The 19,990-nt window shown below is 43.7% G+C and overlaps 1 protein-coding gene across 3 annotated transcripts in view; it reads left to right on the forward strand.

The window, feature by feature from the left end:
* BRPF1 (bromodomain and PHD finger containing 1) overlaps positions 1-19,990 on the forward strand; it is an 87,383-nt gene that overhangs the window by 17,206 nt on the left and 50,187 nt on the right. For all 3 annotated transcript variants that reach the window (XM_068252566.1, XM_068252564.1, XM_068252567.1), the window contains exons 4-7: positions 8,064-8,220; positions 11,390-11,485; positions 18,762-18,893; positions 18,989-19,135. In XM_068252566.1, coding sequence (XP_068108667.1) covers positions 8,064-8,220; positions 11,390-11,485; positions 18,762-18,893; positions 18,989-19,135 — 532 coding nt within the window. The remainder of the gene's footprint in view (positions 1-8,063; positions 8,221-11,389; positions 11,486-18,761; positions 18,894-18,988; positions 19,136-19,990) is intronic.

Raw genomic sequence — 19,990 nt, forward strand, 5'->3', positions numbered from 1 at the left:
AAAGGCTGCAGTAAGCCAGAGCACATTAGTACCGGCATAGGAACTTATAGGATAGAAGAACTAAGGCTGAAAAATGTGTTACAGAGTCTCTTTAAATACATGTGCAAAAGTAGTTTGCTTCACCTGTGTATTAGTTGTACACTTCTCCCAGTACAATGCACTACAGTAGAATCCCATTATAGTACACCCCAAGGGACCGGGAAAAGTGGTTTACTATATCCAAAAGTTTACAATATCAGAATTTCATACATTGTACATTTATACAGACTCATTTGCTGGGACCTGTAGACAGAGTTTAATGTAACCAGAGGTTTACTATATCAGAGTTTACTAGAACAAGATTCTACTGTATAAACTTCTTTTTTCCTATGTAGCTGTCTCTTACAGTAACTAGTAAAAAACTGACCGGTTTTGGACTAGTCCATCTCTTCATGGGGAGTCTCTTTATTTCTTTATTCTTTTCAAATGCACTCCCTGGAAAAGACCTTTAGGGCCCTTTTCCACTAGTAATCGCTAGCGTTCACGCTGAACGCTAGCGATTGCTGAATCGCAATTAGCGGCGATTCCCCGACGTTCGCGGCCGCGATTTTGCTATGCTATGCACTGCATAGCAAAATCGCGGCAAAAGTCGCTCCGCGGCACGATCGCGATCAAGTAAAAAACGAATCGCGGTAGTGGAAATTACCTAACGCGATTCCTATGTTAAAAAGCAAACCGTAGCGATTGTAAAATCGCTAGCGATTTGCGTTTTTGCGATTCAGCCAGCGCAAACACGCTGGTGGAAAAGGGCCCTTACAATGGAGCTGGAAAGCCATTGTCCTTATGGGCACGCCTTTCTGTCACGCTTTTTCTGCCATTCCTGAGAATACCCCCGTGAGGAGATGGATTTGTCCAAAATCTGTCAAATCTTATCACATTTCTGCTGCCTATTGTAAGGGAGAGTAACATTAATAGTTAACTTTATTTCTAGGACAAATGTGCAACTAATAAGTGTGTTTTTATATTTTTTATGAATTTTTCTGTTGCTCCTTTAAGCTTTCAGGTTTGTGTGTTTATGTAGGCTGTATGTGTGCTCAATCCATTTTACATGCACTTTGCAGTGAAATCAGTGCTTCATGCAGATTAGATGCAGCTTACGCATAGCAGAAAGCATGTTTGAATTGCTGAAGAGTGAATCGGAACCTCATGTATTTTACCATATATATCAGTGGGAACATTAGAGAAACCCCCTACCCTGCTCTGCTACCCTGGTCCACTTTAGCCCCAAAAATGAGAAAAATTCCTTACCGACTCCAGGTGGCAATCATATAAAATCCCTGGCCACTCCCATTGGGTTACATTGATAGGCGGGGTCAGGAGCCAATGAAATCCGGCTCCTGACCAGCTCACAGGAACTCTGCTGTCATAGAGATGGCAGAGTGGGTGGCCCGGGCTCCCGATGTGCGGCGGTGACCGCGATTGCGGCGGGTGTGTACGGCTATTCGTCGGTGTACCGCCGTTTCTGGTACCAGCGGTCTCTTGTCCTTAAGGGGGCAGAGACCGCTGGTACTTAAGTGATTAATCACTTACTGTAAAGAACCCTAAATAAATGTCTAAATGTTTTTCCTCCATGCGCAGATCATGTCCTCTAGTCCTTTGTGAAGACCTAGTGACAAAAAGCTCATCCGCCAAGCTTTTCTATTGCCCTCTGATGTATTTATACATGTTAATTAGATCCTCTCTAAGGCGTCTTTTCTCCAGACTAAATAAACCCAGTTTATCTAACCTATACTTCTATCCCTCGTATCAATTTTGTTGCTAGTCTCTGCACCTGCTCTATAACTGCAATATCTTTCCTGTAATGTGGTGCCCAGAACTGAATTCCATATTCCAGATGTGGCCTTACTAGAGAGTTAAACAAGGGCAATCTCAAGTATTTATTTCCCTTTTAATGCATCCCAAAATTTTATTAGCTTTAGCTGCAGCGGCTTGGCATTGAGTACGATTATTTAACTTGTTGAAGAGTACTCCTAAGTCCTTCTCCAAGTTTGATGTCCCCATCTGCATCCCGTTTATTTTGTATGGTGCTAGACCATTGGTATGACCAAAATGCATGACTTTACATTTTTCAACATTGGCCTCAATTCACTAAACTTAACTCCTGTCTTTAATAACTCTTCTAGAGTTGTTACCATGGTGATAAGGCATGTAGTATTCAGGAAACATTTTACCTCAGGCAAGCCTAAAGTTAGCTCTTCTGTCTTTAAGTTAACTCTCCAATCCTTAAAATAACTCCAGAGTTAAAGACAGGCGTGTCAAATTAACTACAGAGAGGGTGAATTAACTACAGAGGAGGTAAAATAACTACAGAGGAGGTAACTTAAGGAATGAAGAGATAAGATTACTCTCTCACTGTGTGGAGGTAAGTTTTCTCTTGCCTTATTATCTCCAGCATGATCTTAGTGAATTGAGGCCATTGAATTTCATCTTCCATGTATGTGCCCATATAGCCATCCTATCCAGATCCTGTTGCAGTATGTCCCTATCTTCCTGAGAGTTGATTCTGCATAATTTTGTACCATCTGTATCATCCTAGTTTTAAGAGCATAATCCCACTGTAATGATTTGGTACATTAGATCTTAACCTTCCAAGCAGTATTGACGGTTATACACATCAATAGAAAAACATGCTGTGAACAGTATTGGCGTGCATACATGTCAATACTCTCCTGCACTGTATACTGGACCCTTGCTTGACACATTTTGGCAAACTATAGGAAAAAAAAGGTTATGAAAATTAATTGGATCACTTTTTGCACAGAAATCCTGGGGAAATTGAACGCCAGGGCGGTTTTAAAGGGACACTTAAGTCAAACAAAAAAAATGAGTTTTACTCACCTATGGCTTCCAATAGCCCCCTGCAGCTGTCCGGTGCCCTCGCCGTCTCCCTCCGATCCTCCTGGCCCCGCCAGCAGCCACTTCCTGTTTCGGTGACAGAAGCTGACAGGCTGGGGATGCGAGTGATTCTTCGCGTTCCCAGACACATTAGCACCCTCTATGTGGCTATATGGTATATGATATATGCTATAGCAGCATAGATGGCACTATTGTGGCCAGGAACGCAAAGAATCACTCGCGTCCCCAGCCTGTCAGCTCCTGTCACTGAAACAGGAAGTGGCTGCCGGTGGGGCCAGGAGGATCGGAGGCAGATGGCGAGGGCACCGGACAGCTGCAGCAGGCTATTGGAAGCCCCAGGTGAGTAAAACTCATTTTTTTGTTTGACTTAAGTGTCCCTTTAAGGTGATTGTCAATAGCCAAATCTGTTTTTTTTTTTTTATAGATGAGAGCAGTTGGTTCTGTCAGGGTATTTTTTTTTTTTTCAATGCCTGCCAGAAGTACATAAAATGCTGACCTGCAAGTGCACAGAGGAGCAAACAATAGGAACCAATTTCTCAGCAAGTCAATCATTTCTTGATCTATCCTCTATTTTTAAAAGTCTTATACTTTGTAGTCTGTTTCTGTATTTAGTCCTTTTATGTAACTTTGGCAGCTGGATCCACTCATCACCTGAGCAGGTTTCCTTTGTGTATTGTTATAGGATGGCTGAGCTTTGTCTTGTTTAAACATTAGATTATTTGCACTCTCTAAACCGCTACGGAAGTTGTCAACGCTATGTAAACATTTAATGATAACAATTAAGGTGCGTACACACGCACTACCAGCAGCGACGGGTCCGCCCAGTGGGAGGGTCCGGAGGACCCGTCGTTGCCGCTGGTAGTGCGCGTGTACGCACCTTTACACTTTAGTCCACTAAAATGTCAGTACAGTAGAGTCTCATTTATTTGGCACTGATGGGGATTGCCTGATGCCTGATATGTGTTCGTACCGATTGCTTGAGAAGCCAAGCAACTGGCGTTAAAGAGGAGCTGTCAGCCATACTATCTCAGAAAAACACCCACATATATAAGTAGATAAATACTTGCTCTACTGACATAACATATGTATTGCACTGTCCATGTTTTGATTTTAGTGATTTTTCTACAGTAAAAAAGAGAGAAAATCCTTTGTAGCATTTCCCATTTTAACTGTGGCCATTTTGAAGCCAATCCTGATGTCATTTCCTCCCTTACTCTTCACTGCCTGATTTGCCTGCCCTTCACAATACAAAGTGCATTGTCTCAGCATGAGAAATATTAGAGGAACAAAGATGTGGGAGGGGAAAACAGGAGGGAAAGAGGCTTCAGCCAATCAGGCTACACTAGTTAAGTCTGAGGGGGAGTACAGAAGCAAAAAAGGACAACCCAGAATGCCCTGCAACTTTCTTTTTGTGTACCAAATTTTGTGTGCACCAAATAAGAGTCAGGTAAACTGGGGAATGATCATTTATTAAAAAGAAAAGTAATAGAGATTTAAACTTTTGGATTGCCTGGTTAGCATCCTTATTCCTTGTTTACCAGATAAAAATAAAGAATTTATTTTTGATTTTATGCCAGACAGTTACTCTTTAAGTATAACAGTACCCTCACCCCTCAGTGGAGAAGCAGTGGAGTGGGTGTGAATCGCTTACGAATCATCCGGTGCCAGTCTTTTTTTCCTCTACAGCTCCCAGCAGCTTTGCATTGTTGTCTGCGCACGGCTCTGGCAGGTCCAATGCGGATCAGTTGAGCTGCAGGGGAGCCGAACAAAGGACGCTGCAATGCCGCTGGGAGCTGTAGAAGACAGTTATACATTGGGGGGGGGGCTTAAGGCGGCAACAGGATAATTTGGAATTTATATCATGCTGAGAACCCCCCCCCCCCCTCCACACACACACACACACACACCCCTTTAGGGCCCTTTTCCACTAGCAGCGTTTGCGATGCTGAATCGCAAAATCACAAACCGCTAGTGATTTTTTTAAATCGCTACGGTTTGCTAAATAACATAGGAATCGCGGTAGGTTATTTCCACTACCGCGATTTGGTTTTGGCTCAAACGCGATAGCGCTGCGGAGCGATATTTGCCGCAATTTTGCTATGCACACTACAGCATAGCAAAATCGTGAACGCAATCGCCGGAACTTGTCTGCATTTTGCGATTCAGCAATCGCTAGCGTTCAGCGTGAACGCTAGCGATTACTAGTGGAAAAGAGCCCTCAGTGTGTCTTTCTTACAGTGAACCTCTGGACTAAAAATCTACTCGGCAGAACTGAAAAGGCTTGGTGTTTCTTTAACAGTTTCACAGCATCAGAACTTTGTTTTTCTTACCAAAGCATCATTTTTAGCTGCATTTTTAGCTAAGCTCCACCCATCAAAGAAAACTGCCCGGGCTTTTTTTCCCTAAAGCTGTGCAGAGCATGATGGGATTTCCTATGTTGTTGTTCATGTTGCCTAGCAACTGGGAGGGATGATCAGCACACAGGACAGTTGGAACTGTCTCTCATGCTCCCTGTCACCTCCTTTCAACCAAAAAGATGGCTGCCCTCATGAAATCAAACATTTGCCTGTTCTTTTAAAACAGTGTAGGTAAGACATTATATTACCTATCTATTTTAATTAACAAAACTAATATAACAATGACAGTATGTTTGTTTAGGCTGAAGTTCATCTTTAATCTTGCTACCCCAGCACTGACACCCTTCTAATAGACTAACTAAGACTCTATTTGCTGGGTCTCTGTAAAACACATTTTATACCCCGTTTGTATGTATAACCGTTTGCTACCTCTTTGTCTGTCACCCCTTGTTTACATTGTATGCATCTCTATTTATTGTCCAGCGCTGTGTAATATGTTAGCGCTTTATAAATACAATAAATAATAGTAATAATAATTGTGCAGTGTGTAGGCAGGCAATAGATCCCTCATATTCAATCAGAGAGGGATCCATCTAATGGTCGATCTGCTACCAGATCATACAAGCCTTTATGCTTTAGTAAATCTCTTCTGCAGAGTTGTTTGAATCCATGTGAGGCCCCCCGCACCCTGAAAATCCGATTTACGATTGTGATTGTCACTGGATGCTAGCAACACAAGAAGAAAAATGCAGCGTGCAGTAGGCCTGAAAGATTTAAGAAAAAAATTGAATTGAGTGATTTCTTTCCGAAATCACGATTTCTATTTTATTCGCGATTTCCTTCAAATCAAGCATTGTTCCCCTCCTCTGTGCGCCTCTGTCCCGTCTCTTTGTGCACCATCTGTGTCTCTCATTAGCACCATCTGTGTCTCTCTCTTGCCTTTTTTGTCTCTTCTGTGTCCCCTTGCCCCCTCTGTGTCTCTTCTGTGCCCCCAAGCTGCGGCAGTACTGGACATACCTTCCAGCAAGAGTCCAGCGATGCCCATCTATCCACTTTGCTTCCTGTAGGCTCTAATGCATGGCATACTTCCTGCATGTCATGTGACATACAGGAACCAGGAAGTATGCCATGCACAAGAGTCAGCAGATAGCAAGAGAGGACATTGTTGGACGTGCGGAAGGTATATCCAACACTGCTGATGCTGCAGGCAATACGCGCCCGGACTTGGGGTAAGTTTGAAGCCGCTTCTTTAACCATTTAAGCCTTCTGAACGTAGAAGCTACGTCCAGAAGGCCATGTGCGCTCCCGCGGCCAATCACGCGTGCACGCGTGCGATCGGCCGCGGATAGTTAGCCCAGGAATCAATCGGGACACGGTACCCGATGATTGATTCCTCTCCCCAGCAGAAGAAGCGACTGCTTCTCTCAGAAGCCTCGCTTTTTCTGCCTCTTACGTCCCGCTACGTCCCTCTAAGTCAGGCTTTCTCGACCAGGGTTCCCTGGAACCCCAGGGTTCCTTGAGCACTCTGCAGGGGTTCCTTGGCATTTTCCCCATCGTGGGGGAAGTATAATAGAGCACACTATAATAAGTGGTACTGTAACAAGAAGCACTAAATTGGGGGCTCAGGAGACAGTATAATGAGTGGCAGTGTAATAGGGAGTAGTGAAATAAACAGCTACATATACTTTTAAAGACAATGCTTTCTGCAAAATAAATGCAGGGGTTCCTCGAGATCAAAAAATTGTTTGCAGGGGTTCCTTGCGATCCAAAAGTTATTTGCAGGGTTCCTCTAGGGTAAAAAGGTTGAGAAAGGCTGCTCTAAGCTTACATGTTACACTTAGAGTGAGGTCATGTAAACAAACTCAAGGTTGCCATCTTGTGGCCAAAAAGTAAAACTACATCTACATGTAAAAAAAATAAAAAAATCACATATTTACATTAAAAATTACTATTTACATCCCACCCTCCCAAAAATACCCAAATAAAATGTTTAATAACAAAAAACAATACAATAAAAAAAGTAAATATTTACCTAAGGGTCTAAACTTTTTAAATATCAATGTAAAGATGAAATATTTCAATTTTTTTTAAATTATAAGCTTGTAAATAGTGATGGATGCAAAACGGAAAAAAATGCACTTTTATTTCCAAATAAAATATTGTCACCTCACATTGTGATAGGGACATAATTTAAACGGTGTAATACCCGGGACTATTAGGCAAATACAATATGTTGGTTTTAATTATGGAGGCATGTATTATTTTCAAACTATAATGGCCGAAAACTGAGAAATAATGAATTTTTTTCAGTTTTTTTTTTTCTTATTCTTCCTGTTAAAATACAATTACAGTAAAGTGGCTCTTAGCGAAATGTGCCACCCAAAAAAAGCCTAATTAGTGGCGGAAAAAACAAGATATAGATCAGTTCATTGTGATAAGTAGTGATAAAGTTATAGGCTAATGAATGGGAGGTGATAATTGCTCGGATGCATAAAGTGAAAACGACTGAAAGCTGAAGTGGTTAAACTTTCCCCATGCAAAAATGACATCATCACAGAAATCGCTGCTTTGACGATTCCGAAATCGTGATCTTGGTGATCGCGATTTCAGTTTAAATTCAATTTATCTTTCGGGCCTAGCGTGCAGGACTTTTTTTTTTTTTTTAATTGCATCCAGTATCGGAATCACATGTAGTGTAAATGAGCCCTTGCGCTTTGTCTTGCCCTTCGGCAGATGCAGGAAGTGTGTACTATGCAAAACCGCTGCTGCATTTATATGTGATCAGTTTATCTATTCTCCGTCTCTTTCCAGGCTCAGTAAGATCACCAACTGCTTGACCATCCAGAGGAAGAGCCAGTTTATGCAGCGGTTACACAGCTACTGGACGTTAAAGAGACAGTCGCGGAATGGTGTCCCCTTGTTGCGCCGCCTGCAGACGCACTTGCAGTCTCAAAGGAACAATGAACAGGTCAGATAACGGCACATGGAGCGGGGAGGTTGGTGAAAGAGCAGCGTTCTGCCTTTGCTGCACTGAAATGCTGATGGTGTGACTGGATTTCAGATTTTTTTTCTTGGAGGGTGGGGGGGGGGTCAGAATCAGCTGAAATGCCCACATTTCCTCTATTTGTAAGTCTATGAAGGTCAGCAGGGGTTCATCTTCCCCAGAGCAACACTGATGAGCTCTTTTTATAGCAGAATTCGGCGTGTCCATATTTGGAGATGCAGCAATTAATGGTTTTCCCAAGGTCAGATCTCTGTGTTCAGTGGTGAAATATGTAGATAGGACCCATTAGCAGCTCTGTGTTTTCCTAAGCATACCGTATATTCATTTTATTAACCTCTTTTGCTAGTTGTTGCCGCCTGCATAGTTCAGAGTGCAGCAACAACAGCAGGGCCTCATAGCAGTAAACTCGAAATCACTGAAATAAAACAAAAATCACTAGTGAGTACAAATAACAGAGAGAGGATTTGAATTAGGAAAGTGATGATAGTTTTGCTTTTGAACCTTTCTGCATAGCCATTTTGGTGACAGGAATAAGTTTCTGCCAGCCGAATAAGTTTCTGCCAGCCTAATTTTTGACCTCAGCTCGCAGAACTGGCTGTGCTGTAAATTTTTGGAATGCTTTGATGTCTCCCTCCTAGCAGAGAATATACAAACTGGAAACAGAAGTCATCTGTTATTGTCTCACACTGCCCTCAAGTAACAAGTGGCTATGAAAACAATAACATGACTAATTAATAGTTGTAACAGTTAAAGGGAACTACTTACCTGGGGCTTCTCCAGCCCCTGGCAGCTGTCCTGAGCCCTCACCGCAGCTCTGATCCCCCACCAGTGGCCCGGGGTTCACTTTGTTGCAGATGGACCGGCTGGGAGCAGAGCTTGGCGAGGGCTCAGGACGGGTGCCAGGGGCTGGAGGTAGCACCAGGCAAGTAGATTATTATTATTATTATTTTTTTTTATCTGCTCAGACCTTCCCTTTAAGCAGATAAAACAATGCAACAGGTTAGCTAATGTAAACACCTGCACTTATGCCTGGTACACAGCATGCAATTTCCTGTCCGATTTCAGGTCGAACCGATTATTTCCGGTCACTAATTTCCAGTCATTCGTCTGACCAATTTTCTGATTTTTTTTCTATATGAAATCGATCAGAAAAATGATTGGAAATCAGATAGGACCTGTCAGAAATAACCGATTCACCCCATCTATGTGACAGGAAATTGCATGGTGTGTACCAGGCCAGAGCTGCAGGATAGTATCAGCCTGATTGTAATAAATAGTGCATCCTGCGTCAATCCTCCTGTGTCCACAATTGCTTGTTCCACGCGATACGGATACATGTTGTGATGTCACTATGCACAGTGTCACATGGTATGGGTGTACTTATACCGTGTTTCCCCGAAAATAAGACACTGTCTTGTATTAATATTTGCTCTAAAAGATGTGCTAGGGCTTATTTTCAGAGGGTGTCTTATTTTTGGGCAGTAGTTTTCCTATACAAAATTTACATAGTGTATGCCATGTGCAACATACACAGAGCTTGTGGTTTGCAGATATTGACTCTCAATTACAAGAAGTTAGTTCTGCTGATCATGTAATTAAAGGAATACTTAAGTGTCCTAAAAAAAAATGACTTGTACTCACCCGGGGCTCCCCTCAGCCCCCTGCAGCTGAATGGTGCCCTCGCTGTGTCTCTCCGATGCAGCTGGACTCGCCGGCGGCCACTTCCTTTTTGGCCGTCACTGGCAATAGCGCCTTCTTTAATGCTATTGCGGCTGGAACGCGGCTAATGAGCCGCGTTCCCAGCCTGTCGGCCGGTGACGGCCAAACCGGAAGTGGCCGCCGGCGAGTCCAGCTGCATCGGAGAGACACGGCGAGGGCACCGTTCAGCTGCAGGGGGCTGAAGGGAGCCCCGGGTGAGTACAAGTCATTTTTTTTTAGGACACTTAAGTTTTCCTTTAAGAGTCTATTTCTTGCAGGCAGAGAGCTCTGTCAGGCTCCCCAGAGCTATGATAGGTTAAGCTGTGTGTCCTGGGAAGTGCTGTTGATGCTTATCACAACAGATCAGGAGGGCTGGCTCCAACAAAAACACAAATTACCTGACACATATACAGGACTGTGTAGAACTCACATTATAATGCTGCTCTCCTGTATCCAGGCTTTGTATTGAGCGTAACTTGCTGGTGTCATGTGGGATGCTGCCTAGCTAGGGCTTAAATTCGGAGGATGTCTTACATTTCAAGCATTCTTGAAATTCCTGCTAGGTTTTGTTCTCAGGGGATGTCTTACTTTAGGGGAAACACGGCAGCACCGGAGGAGGTCAGCAGTCCCGCCAGCGGAGGGGTGAGCCTTTAACTCGGGGGGTGGAACGGGCGCACATACACTTGGGAGAGGCCCGGCAAGCAGCGGCGCTTCGGCAATTTTCAGTAGATTTCATGGAAATGTTTGGTCAGGCAGTACATCCTTCTCTGGTCAGATTCATTAATAGGGCTTTATCTAATGGTCCATCTGGCCATGCATTGAATAGGTGCCACACAGAATGTTTACTGTACAAGACCGAGGACAGAGGGTCACACCTTTAGGCCTGGTTCACATTAGTGCTAAAAAACTGTCCGTTCCGGAACTGATGCGAATGGATCCAATGTAAACCTATGTATCTGTTCAACGTGATCCGCTGAACGGGCCACAAGTTTCCTGCTGCATCAATTTTTCCGGACTGCGAAGCCCAGCAGGAATGGAACAGGAAGCTGAAGCGCTGCATTGGGGGCAATGAGAAAACGGAATGTTTCTTCACACTAGTGAAGGAACTGACTGTTCTAAGAGGCAAAATCCACTTGTGGGGGGGGGGGGGGGGGGGGGGGGAATATGGGGAAACTGAACAGAAGCAGAGTGAAAACGGATCTGATCGACCGATAATGAACCAGTCCTAGTACCGTCAGTAGATACAGGAAGAAGCTCAAGCTTTCTGTTAGCAGTGCACATGCTTCTGTGGGTTTATAAAGCAATTACCCTTACCGTATAAGTGTAGTGTTATTGACTGTATCTAGAGATCTTGAAATTCATTAAAACTTCTATTACAGATGGGTAAGTACTTCTCATGATAACCGCTAAATAAAAGCCTTTCTCCTCCCGATAGGACATGAAGTGGAGAATACCTCTGTCTGATGAGACCTCTGTTCCCCAGGGGGCAATCTCTCAAACAAACGAGGAGATTGGAGACCAAACACTTCAGGTGATTATAAGGAGGCTTTAACAATGAATTATGATTTATCTACATGCTGTCCTCAGCGGTATTCGCACACAAAGTCAGGGATTAGAGCTTTCTCTTCATGTGTTCATTTGCATTTAAAGGAAACCTGAAAGGTAATTAATTAATAGTTACTTGGTGTTTCTTCCGGGCCCCCTGTAAGCAGTGGGCTTCCTCGCCTTCCTCCCAGGCTGCTCTGCTCACCCTCAGCCAGCTGCATGCATTGCCCTGGCTGCACAAGTCATTGGTCGTGCTTTCGTAGCCAGTAGTATTCTGCTGCGTAGGAGCAGAACGGGATGAAGCATGACTGGGGATTTTACTAGAGAAGACTGCAGGGGAAGGAACTGCCCGGAAGCACGGCCTACAGGGGGCTGGAGGAAGCTCCAGGTAAGTATAAATGCTGATGATTCAGTACTTTTAGATCTGTGCCTGGAAATGGGCTTTACAGTAAACCCGAGTTGAGGCGTACAGTGAAAAGGAAATGCCTAAAAGGGAAGTTTATGGATCCTATAGAGGCTTCCCGGGTCCTCCTGCTGCTTGCTGGGACCCTGCAGAGGATCTGGGCCACGGTCTTATTCAAGCACGAGAATGGCCGCATCTGATCAGTAGCACGGAGCTGCTCCTGCACAATCAGCTAACTGAGCAGGCGCAGCCATTCAAGCTTATGCTTAGAGACACTGAAATGAAAATAATGTAATAAAAAAGTGCTTCCTTTTTACAATAATTGTGTATAAATGATTGTCAGTGTTTGCCTATTGTAATAGCTTTTAAATCCCTAATTTACATTCTGACATTTATCACATGGTGACATTTTTACTGCTGGCAGGTGATTTAGCTGCTGCTTGCTTTTTTGGCAGTTGGAAGCAGCTGTAAACAGCTATTTCCCACAAAGTAACAAACTGCCAGGAACATGGTCCACAGAGTCTCTTGTGGGAGGGGTTTCACCACAATATCAGTCATACAGCGCTGATCCGTTTGTGAAAAAGAAAAGATTTCTCTTGTAAAAGGGGATATCCACTACTGATTGGGATGACGTTCAGTTCTTGGGTACGGGTTCTCTTTAACCTCCTTAGCGTTACAGACGAGCTGAGCTCGTCCAGTAGCGCCGCTGTGCACCGCTCAGGCCCTGGTGGGCCGATTTGCGTAATAGCGCCGGCAGCGTTCGGAGGGTACGGGAGGACGCCGCAGGGAGGGGGGAAGCATGAAGCTAGCGATAGGCTAGCTACATGTGAAAAAAAAAATTCCTTCAAAAAACCCACCCGCGGCTGTGCGCCGCAATGTTTCAGAACGCCAGGGAGGTTAAAGAGACATTGAAGTAAAAAAAAAATGATATAATGATTTGTATGTGTAGTACAGCTAAGAAATACAACATTAGGAGCAGAGTCTAATATTAGAGGTTGTGGTACCAATGGAGTCTGAGGACCTTCCAAAGGAGACAAAAAAAGAGACAGGGATACCAGGAGCCCCTGATAGTGTAGCATGTTGAGGGTATGGGACACTCAACAACCGTATGTGCAGAATACTCACAAGAATAGGTTGCAAGACCAGCAACCACAGTGTAACGGCTGGTGAGGAAAGCCCGTCTTCACTCGGGTTCTATATTCTTCGTCAATGTAGGTCGCTCTCCAGGAAAAGAAAAAGGGGTGTAAGGGTTCCAAGAAACCAACATACCCATGGTGTGGGATATTACTGAGAGGGAGAAGGCGCTCCCTCCCAGTAATAAGTCTAATATTGTTTGCAGTACAGGAAGAGTTAAAGGGAATCACAGATGAACTATACAGTGGAGGAAATAATTATTTGACCCCTCACTGATTTTGTAAGTTTGTCCAATGACAAAGAAATGAAAAGTCTCAGAACAGTATCATTTCAATGGTAGGTTTATTTTAACAGTGGCAGATAGCACATCAAAAGGAAAATCGAAAAAATAACCTTAAATAAAAGATAGCAACTGATTTGCATTTCATTGAGTGAAATACGTTTTTGAACCCTCTAACAATAAAAGACTTAATACTTAGTGGAAAAACCCTTGTTTGCAAACACAGAGGTAAAACGTTTCTTGTAATTGATGACCAAGTTTGCACACATTTTAGGAGGAATGTTGGTCCACTCCTCTTTGCAGATCATCTCTAAATCCCTAAGGTTTCGAGGCTGTCTCTGTGCAACTCTGAGCTTGAGCTCCCTCCATAGGTTTTCTATTGGATTAAGGTCCGGAGACTGACTAGGCCACTCCATGACCTTAATGTGCTTCTTCTTGAGCCACTCCTTTGTTGCCTTTGCTGTATGTTTTGGGTCATTGATGTGCTGGAACACCCATCCACGACCCATTTTCAGTTTCCTGGCAGAGGGAAGGAGGTTGTCGTTCAGGATTTCACGATACATGGCTCCGTCCATTTTCCCGTTAATGCGATTAAGTTGTCCTGTGCCCTTAGCAGAAAAACACCCCCAAAGCAAAATGTTTCCACCCCCATGCTTGACGGTGGGGACGGTGTTTTGGGGGTCATAGGCAGCATTTTTCTTCCTCCAAACACAGCGAGTTGAGTTAATGCCAAAGAGCTCTATTTTGGTCTCATCAGACCACAGCACCTTCTCCCAGTCACTCACAGAATCATTCAGGTGTTCATTGGCAAACTTCAGACGGGCCTGCACATGTGCCTTCTTGAGCAGGGGGACCTTGCGAGCCCTGCAGGATTTTAATCCATTGCGGTGTAATGTGTTTCCAATGGTTTTCTTGGTGACTGTGGTCCCTGCTAATTTGAGGTCATTCACTAACTCCTCCCGTGTAGTTCTAGGATGCTTTTTCACCTTTCTCAGAACCATTGACACCCCACGAGGTGAGATCTTGCGTGGAGCCCCAGAGCGAGGTCGATTGATGGTCATTTTGTGCTCCTTCCATTTTCGAACAATCGCACCAACAGTTGTCACTTTCTCTCCCAGCTTCTTGCTAATGGTTTTGTAGCCCATTCCAGCCTTGTGCATGTCTACAATTTTGTCTCTGACATCCTTGGACAGCTCTTTGGTCTTTCCCATGTTGGAGAGTTTGGAGTCTGCTTGATTGATTGATTCTGTGGACAGGTGTCTTTTATACAGGTGACTAGTTAAGACAGGTGTCCTTAATGAGGGTGACTAATTGAGTAGAAGTTTCTAACCACTCTGTGGGAGCCAGAACTTAATGGTTGGTAGGGGTTCAAAAACTTATTTCACTCAATGAAATGCAAATCAGTTGCTATCTTTTATTTAAGGTTATTTTTTCAATTTTCCTTTTGATGTGCTATCTGCCACTTTTAAAATAAACCTACCATTGAAATGATACTGTTCTGAGACTTACAAAAATGTGCTTTCCTAAAACAGAAAGAATTTGCGATAATTCAGGTTGGAGTGAGCTCGAGATGTCTCCCAGGCACCACTGCTGAATATATGCAAATTAACCATTGTACCCTTAGAAGCTAAACACACCTCCAGAACCGCTGGAATGCAATGATGTGTCAGCTTGTTAAATTGTACAGAGCCATAATAATCCAACATGCATACAGACTGTTTCGGATTGTTTGATCCTCATCAGTGCATGGCATGGATTAATTTGGCTCTATGGAGTAGGGCTTGTAAACCGAGAGGTACAGACTAACCAGCAAGCTCATGGTGACCCAGAACTCATTGGAGTGTGTAAGGGACTACAATGGTCCTAAAAGCCCCCTTACTAAGATGTTAAGAAAAACAAAAATGTGCTTTCCTAAAACAGAAAGAATTTGCGATAATTCAGGTTGGAGTGAGCTCGAGATGTCTCCCAGGCACCACTGCTGAATATATGCAAATTAACCATTGTACCCTTAGAAGCTAAACACACCTCCAGAACCGCTGGAATGCAATGATGTGTCAGCTTGTTAAATTGTACAGAGCCATAATAATCCAACATGCATACAGACTGTTTCGGATTGTTTGATCCTCATCAGTGCATGGCATGGATTAATTTGGCTCTATGGAGTAGGGCTTGTAAACCGAGAGGTACAGACTAACCAGCAAGCTCATGGTGACCCAGAACTCATTGGAGTGTGTAAGGGACTACAATGGTCCTAAAAGCCCCCTTACTAAGATGTTAAGAAAAACAAAAATGTGCTTTCCTAAAACAGAAAGAATTTGCGATAATTCAGGTTGGAGTGAGCTCGAGATGTCTCCCAGGCACCACTGCTGAATATATGCAAATTAACCATTGTACCCTTAGAAGCTAAACACACCTCCAGAACCGCTGGAATGCAATGATGTGTCAGCTTGTTAAATTGTACAGAGCCATAATAATCCAACATGCGTACAGACTGTTTCGGATAGTTTGATCCTCATCAGTGCATGGCATGGATTAATTTGGCTCTATGGAGTAGGGCTTGTAAACCGAGAGGTACAGACTAACCAGCAAGCTCATGGTGACCCAGAACTCATTGGAGTGTGTAAGGGACTACAATGGTCCTAAAAGCCCCCTTACTAAGATGTTAAGAAAAACAAAAATGATCTTAGTAAGGGGGCTTTTAGGACCATTGTAGTCCCTTACACACTCCAATGAGTTCTGGGTCACCATGAGCTTGCTGGTTAGTCTGTACTGTTCTGAGACTTTTAATTTCTTTGTCATTGGACAAACTTACAAAATCAGTGAGGGGTCAAATAATTATTTCCTCCACTGTATATGAAAAAAATGAAAAAGAAGTTATACATACCTGGGGCTTCCTCCAGCCCCATATGCACGGATCGCTCCCACGCCGCCATCCACCGCTGCCCGCATCTATAAGAACCGGCTCTCGTCGCTGACATCATCTGAGCCGGCTACGCAGGAGAAGTGTGCCCTCTACGTATCTCTCCATACACTCCTGCAGAGATACACAAAGAGCGCATCTCTGCTACGCTTAGACTGGCTCCGACTGGTGGATCAGCGCGGAGCCGGTTCTTGTAGCTGCGGGCAGAGGACGATGGCGGCGTGGGATCGATCAGCGCGTATGGGGCTGGAGGAAGCCCCAGGTATGTATAACTTCTTTATTGTTTTCAGCTATGCTTCCCTTTAAAGAGAATCTGTATTGTTAAAATCGCACAAAAGTAAACATACCAGTGCGTTAGGGGACATCTCCTATTACCCTCTGACACAATTTCGCCGCTCCTCGCCGCATTAAAAGTGGTTAAAACAGTTTTAAAAAGTTTGTTTATAAACAAACAAAATGGCCACCAAAACAGGAAGTAGGTTGATGTACAGTATGTCCACACATAGAAAATACATCCATACACAAGCAGGCTGTATACAGCCTTCCTTTTGAATCTCAAGAGATCATTGTGTGTTTCTTTCCCCCTGCATCTCTCATGCACTGAAGTTTCAGGCTGCTTGTTTCTTCCTGCAAACAGCTTTGCCCTTGTCTGTAATTCTTCAGTATGTGAAAGCCCAGCCAGCTCAGAGGACGATTTATCCAGCTTGTAAAAGATAAGAGAGAAGAGAGAAGCTGCACTAATTCTAAATAACACACAGGCAGTGTGCATAGAGGGGTCTGGAAGGGGGAGTTCATAGCAGAACCACAACACTGAAGAACTTGGCAGCCTTCCAGACACAGGCTGACAAGTCTGACAGGGGAAAGATACATTGATTTATTACAGAGACTGTCATAGTAGAAAGTGCTGCAGTAAGCCAGAACACATTAGAATAGCTTTTTGAACTTGTAGGATGATAAAAAACAGGATGCAATTTTTGTTACGGAGTCTCTTTAAGAAACTCCAGTTCTTATCTTTGAAAGTCGTGGAGCTCGATGGCTGTTTTGCAAAGTCGCAGAGAGCTCTGTCTTCTGAAGCTTGCTATCTCAACTGTCAGTCGTATCTTTTTTTTTTTTTTTTTCTCTGCAGAGAACTGTTCAAAGGTTCAGTAGCCTGCTCTGTAAAATCATTTAGAATTCGGAGTAGTGTGTAAACTGCAAATATTAGAGAATGATGCAATGTTATAAAAAACAACTATATAACTGAAAATAAAAATATGAGAATATTTTTTTGCTACTAATATTTTAGTAATTTTCCATACTACACATGCAATTCATTATCATAATTTTTTTTCGCTTCAGTGTCTTTTTAAAAGATCACTATCGTGAAAAATGGTAAGAGTTTAAAATACATGAAAACACATTAAATAAAAAGTACATTTCTCCCAGAGTACAATGTGCTATAAATTACTTTTCTCCTATTTTGCTGTTACTTACAGTAGGTAGTAGAAATCTGACAGAACTGACAGGTTTTGGACTAGCCTATCTTCTTACGGGGGTATTCTCAGAGTTTTCTTTATTTTCAAAAGCACTTAATGAATGGTAGTTGCTCAGTCCAACTCCCAGAATAATGCGCAAACAGGTAGGGGGGGACAGCCTGCATCTTTATATTATTTTTTTTTTTTTTTTTTTGCCAGGGGGTGCTTTTGTAAAGAATAAATGATATACTGAGATTCCCCCATGAAGAGATGGACTAGGCAAAAACCTGTCAGATTTCTGCTAACTACTGTAAGTGACAGCAACATAGGGGAAAACTCATTTATGGCTCATTTTACTCTGGAAGAAACATACTTCTTATTTGTATGTGTTTACATGTACTTTAAATTTTTAAATATTTTGCAATAGTGGTCCTTTAACCGCTAGCCGTGGCAGCCCCAGGACCGCCTAACACTGATCGGTGTAAAGTCCTGGGGCTGGCTTTTGCAGGAGATCGCGCGCACATCTCCTGCTTGGTAGGCGATAGCCGCTAGGAGACTGTTAGTGAAACCTCCGTCTATTTAGTACATACAGCGCTGCGATCTAAGGCAGCGCTGTACAGATGACAGCCGTGTCACTCGGCTGTCCCCTCCAGAGGGACAAAAGCGATCCGCTGTGATAGGCTGAAGCCTATCACAGCCGATCGTGCTGATTGGCTGGCGGAGGGAGGGAGGAGGGAAGAGCGAAAAAAAAATATTGAAAAAATAAAGACATAAATATAAATTAAAAAAAAAACAACAACATGATCAGACCCCACCAACAGAGAGCTCTGTTGATGGGGGGAATCACTTGTGTGCTGAGTTGAGATTTCCCACATGCCCTTGTTAGAATTCTTTAGGGGGGCATGTATGGAAACGGGGGCCGAAAGACTCCCTGAGAAGCCTCTACAGGATCCAGAGGCTTCCCTCTTCCTAAGCAAGTATTTCCTTTTTGAAGCTACTAAGGGTACACTTTAGATAATGTAACTGTACTTTCTGAGAAACTTTAAGTATAATAAAACTCTCTTTTAACAGAAAGACCCAACAGACAAGAACTGGGTGCTGAAGGAGCAGCTGAAGTCGTGGCAGAGGCTCCGGCACGATCTGGAGCGGGCGCGCCTGCTGGTAGAGTTGATACGCAAGCGAGAGAAGCTGAAGAGAGAAACGGTACAGGGTGAACTGTGGCTGCGCAGCTTGCGTCGCCCCCGCGCATGCTGCCTCCGCCTCCTGCTGATCACCTCTCCCCTCTTTCTCTGTTGCAGATTAAAGTCCAGCAGTTGGCTCTGGAGGTCCAGCTGACCCCTTTTCTCATTCTTTTGAGGAAAACGCTAGACCTCTTACAGGAGAAAGATACCAGCAATATATTCACTCAGGCTGTGCCTCTCTCGGAGGTAACGGAGCGCTATGAAGTAAGAATCCAATCTCCATGTCATTTATGCTTGTGAAATGTCGTTACCTGCTTGTATTATGTAATATTTATATACAACATCTTCTGCAGCGCTGTACAGAGTATATTGTCTTGTCACTTAACTGTCCCTCAGAGGGGCTCACGCTCTAATCCAGCCTTTCTCAACCTTTTTTGGGCCGAGGAACCCAGAACAATTTTTTTTTTTTTTTGTGGAAATCTCAGGGAACCCCTGCACGAAAATGATGCCGAGAAACATCGCCAATCACCCCACCTGGAAATTGTACCAATCTGCAACTATAACAAATGTAGTAATCGTCTCACATAATAAATGCATTTATCACCCCCGTATGCAACGTGGCAATCACCCCACATAGAAATTGCACCAATCTACTGCCATAGCAAATGCAGTAATTGACTCGCATAATAAATGCATTTATCACCCCTGTATGCAACGTGGCAATCATACCACATAGAAATTGCACCAATCAACAGGGGACCCCCAGTATAGTTAACCAGACATCGAGGTTCCCAGTATAGGTAGGCAGGAATAGGGTCCCCCGGTATAGGTAACCAGGCATACGTGTTCCCAGTATTGGGAGCAGGAATAGACCCCCAGTACAGGTAACCAGACATTGGTGTTCCCAGTATAGGTAGGCAGGAATAGGGACCCCCGGTATAGGTAACCAGGTATACGTGTTCCCAGTATTGGGAGCAGGAATAGTCCCCCAGTACAGGTAACCAGACATAGGTGTTCCCAGTATAGGTAGGCAGGAATAGGGACCCCCAGTATAGGTAACTAGACATAGGTGTTCCCAGTATAGGTAGGCAGGAAAAGGGACCCCCAGTATAGATAACC

This window comes from Hyperolius riggenbachi, chromosome 9, assembly GCF_040937935.1.
Source record: "Hyperolius riggenbachi isolate aHypRig1 chromosome 9, aHypRig1.pri, whole genome shotgun sequence".
NCBI classification, from domain to species: Eukaryota; Metazoa; Chordata; class Amphibia; order Anura; family Hyperoliidae; genus Hyperolius; species Hyperolius riggenbachi.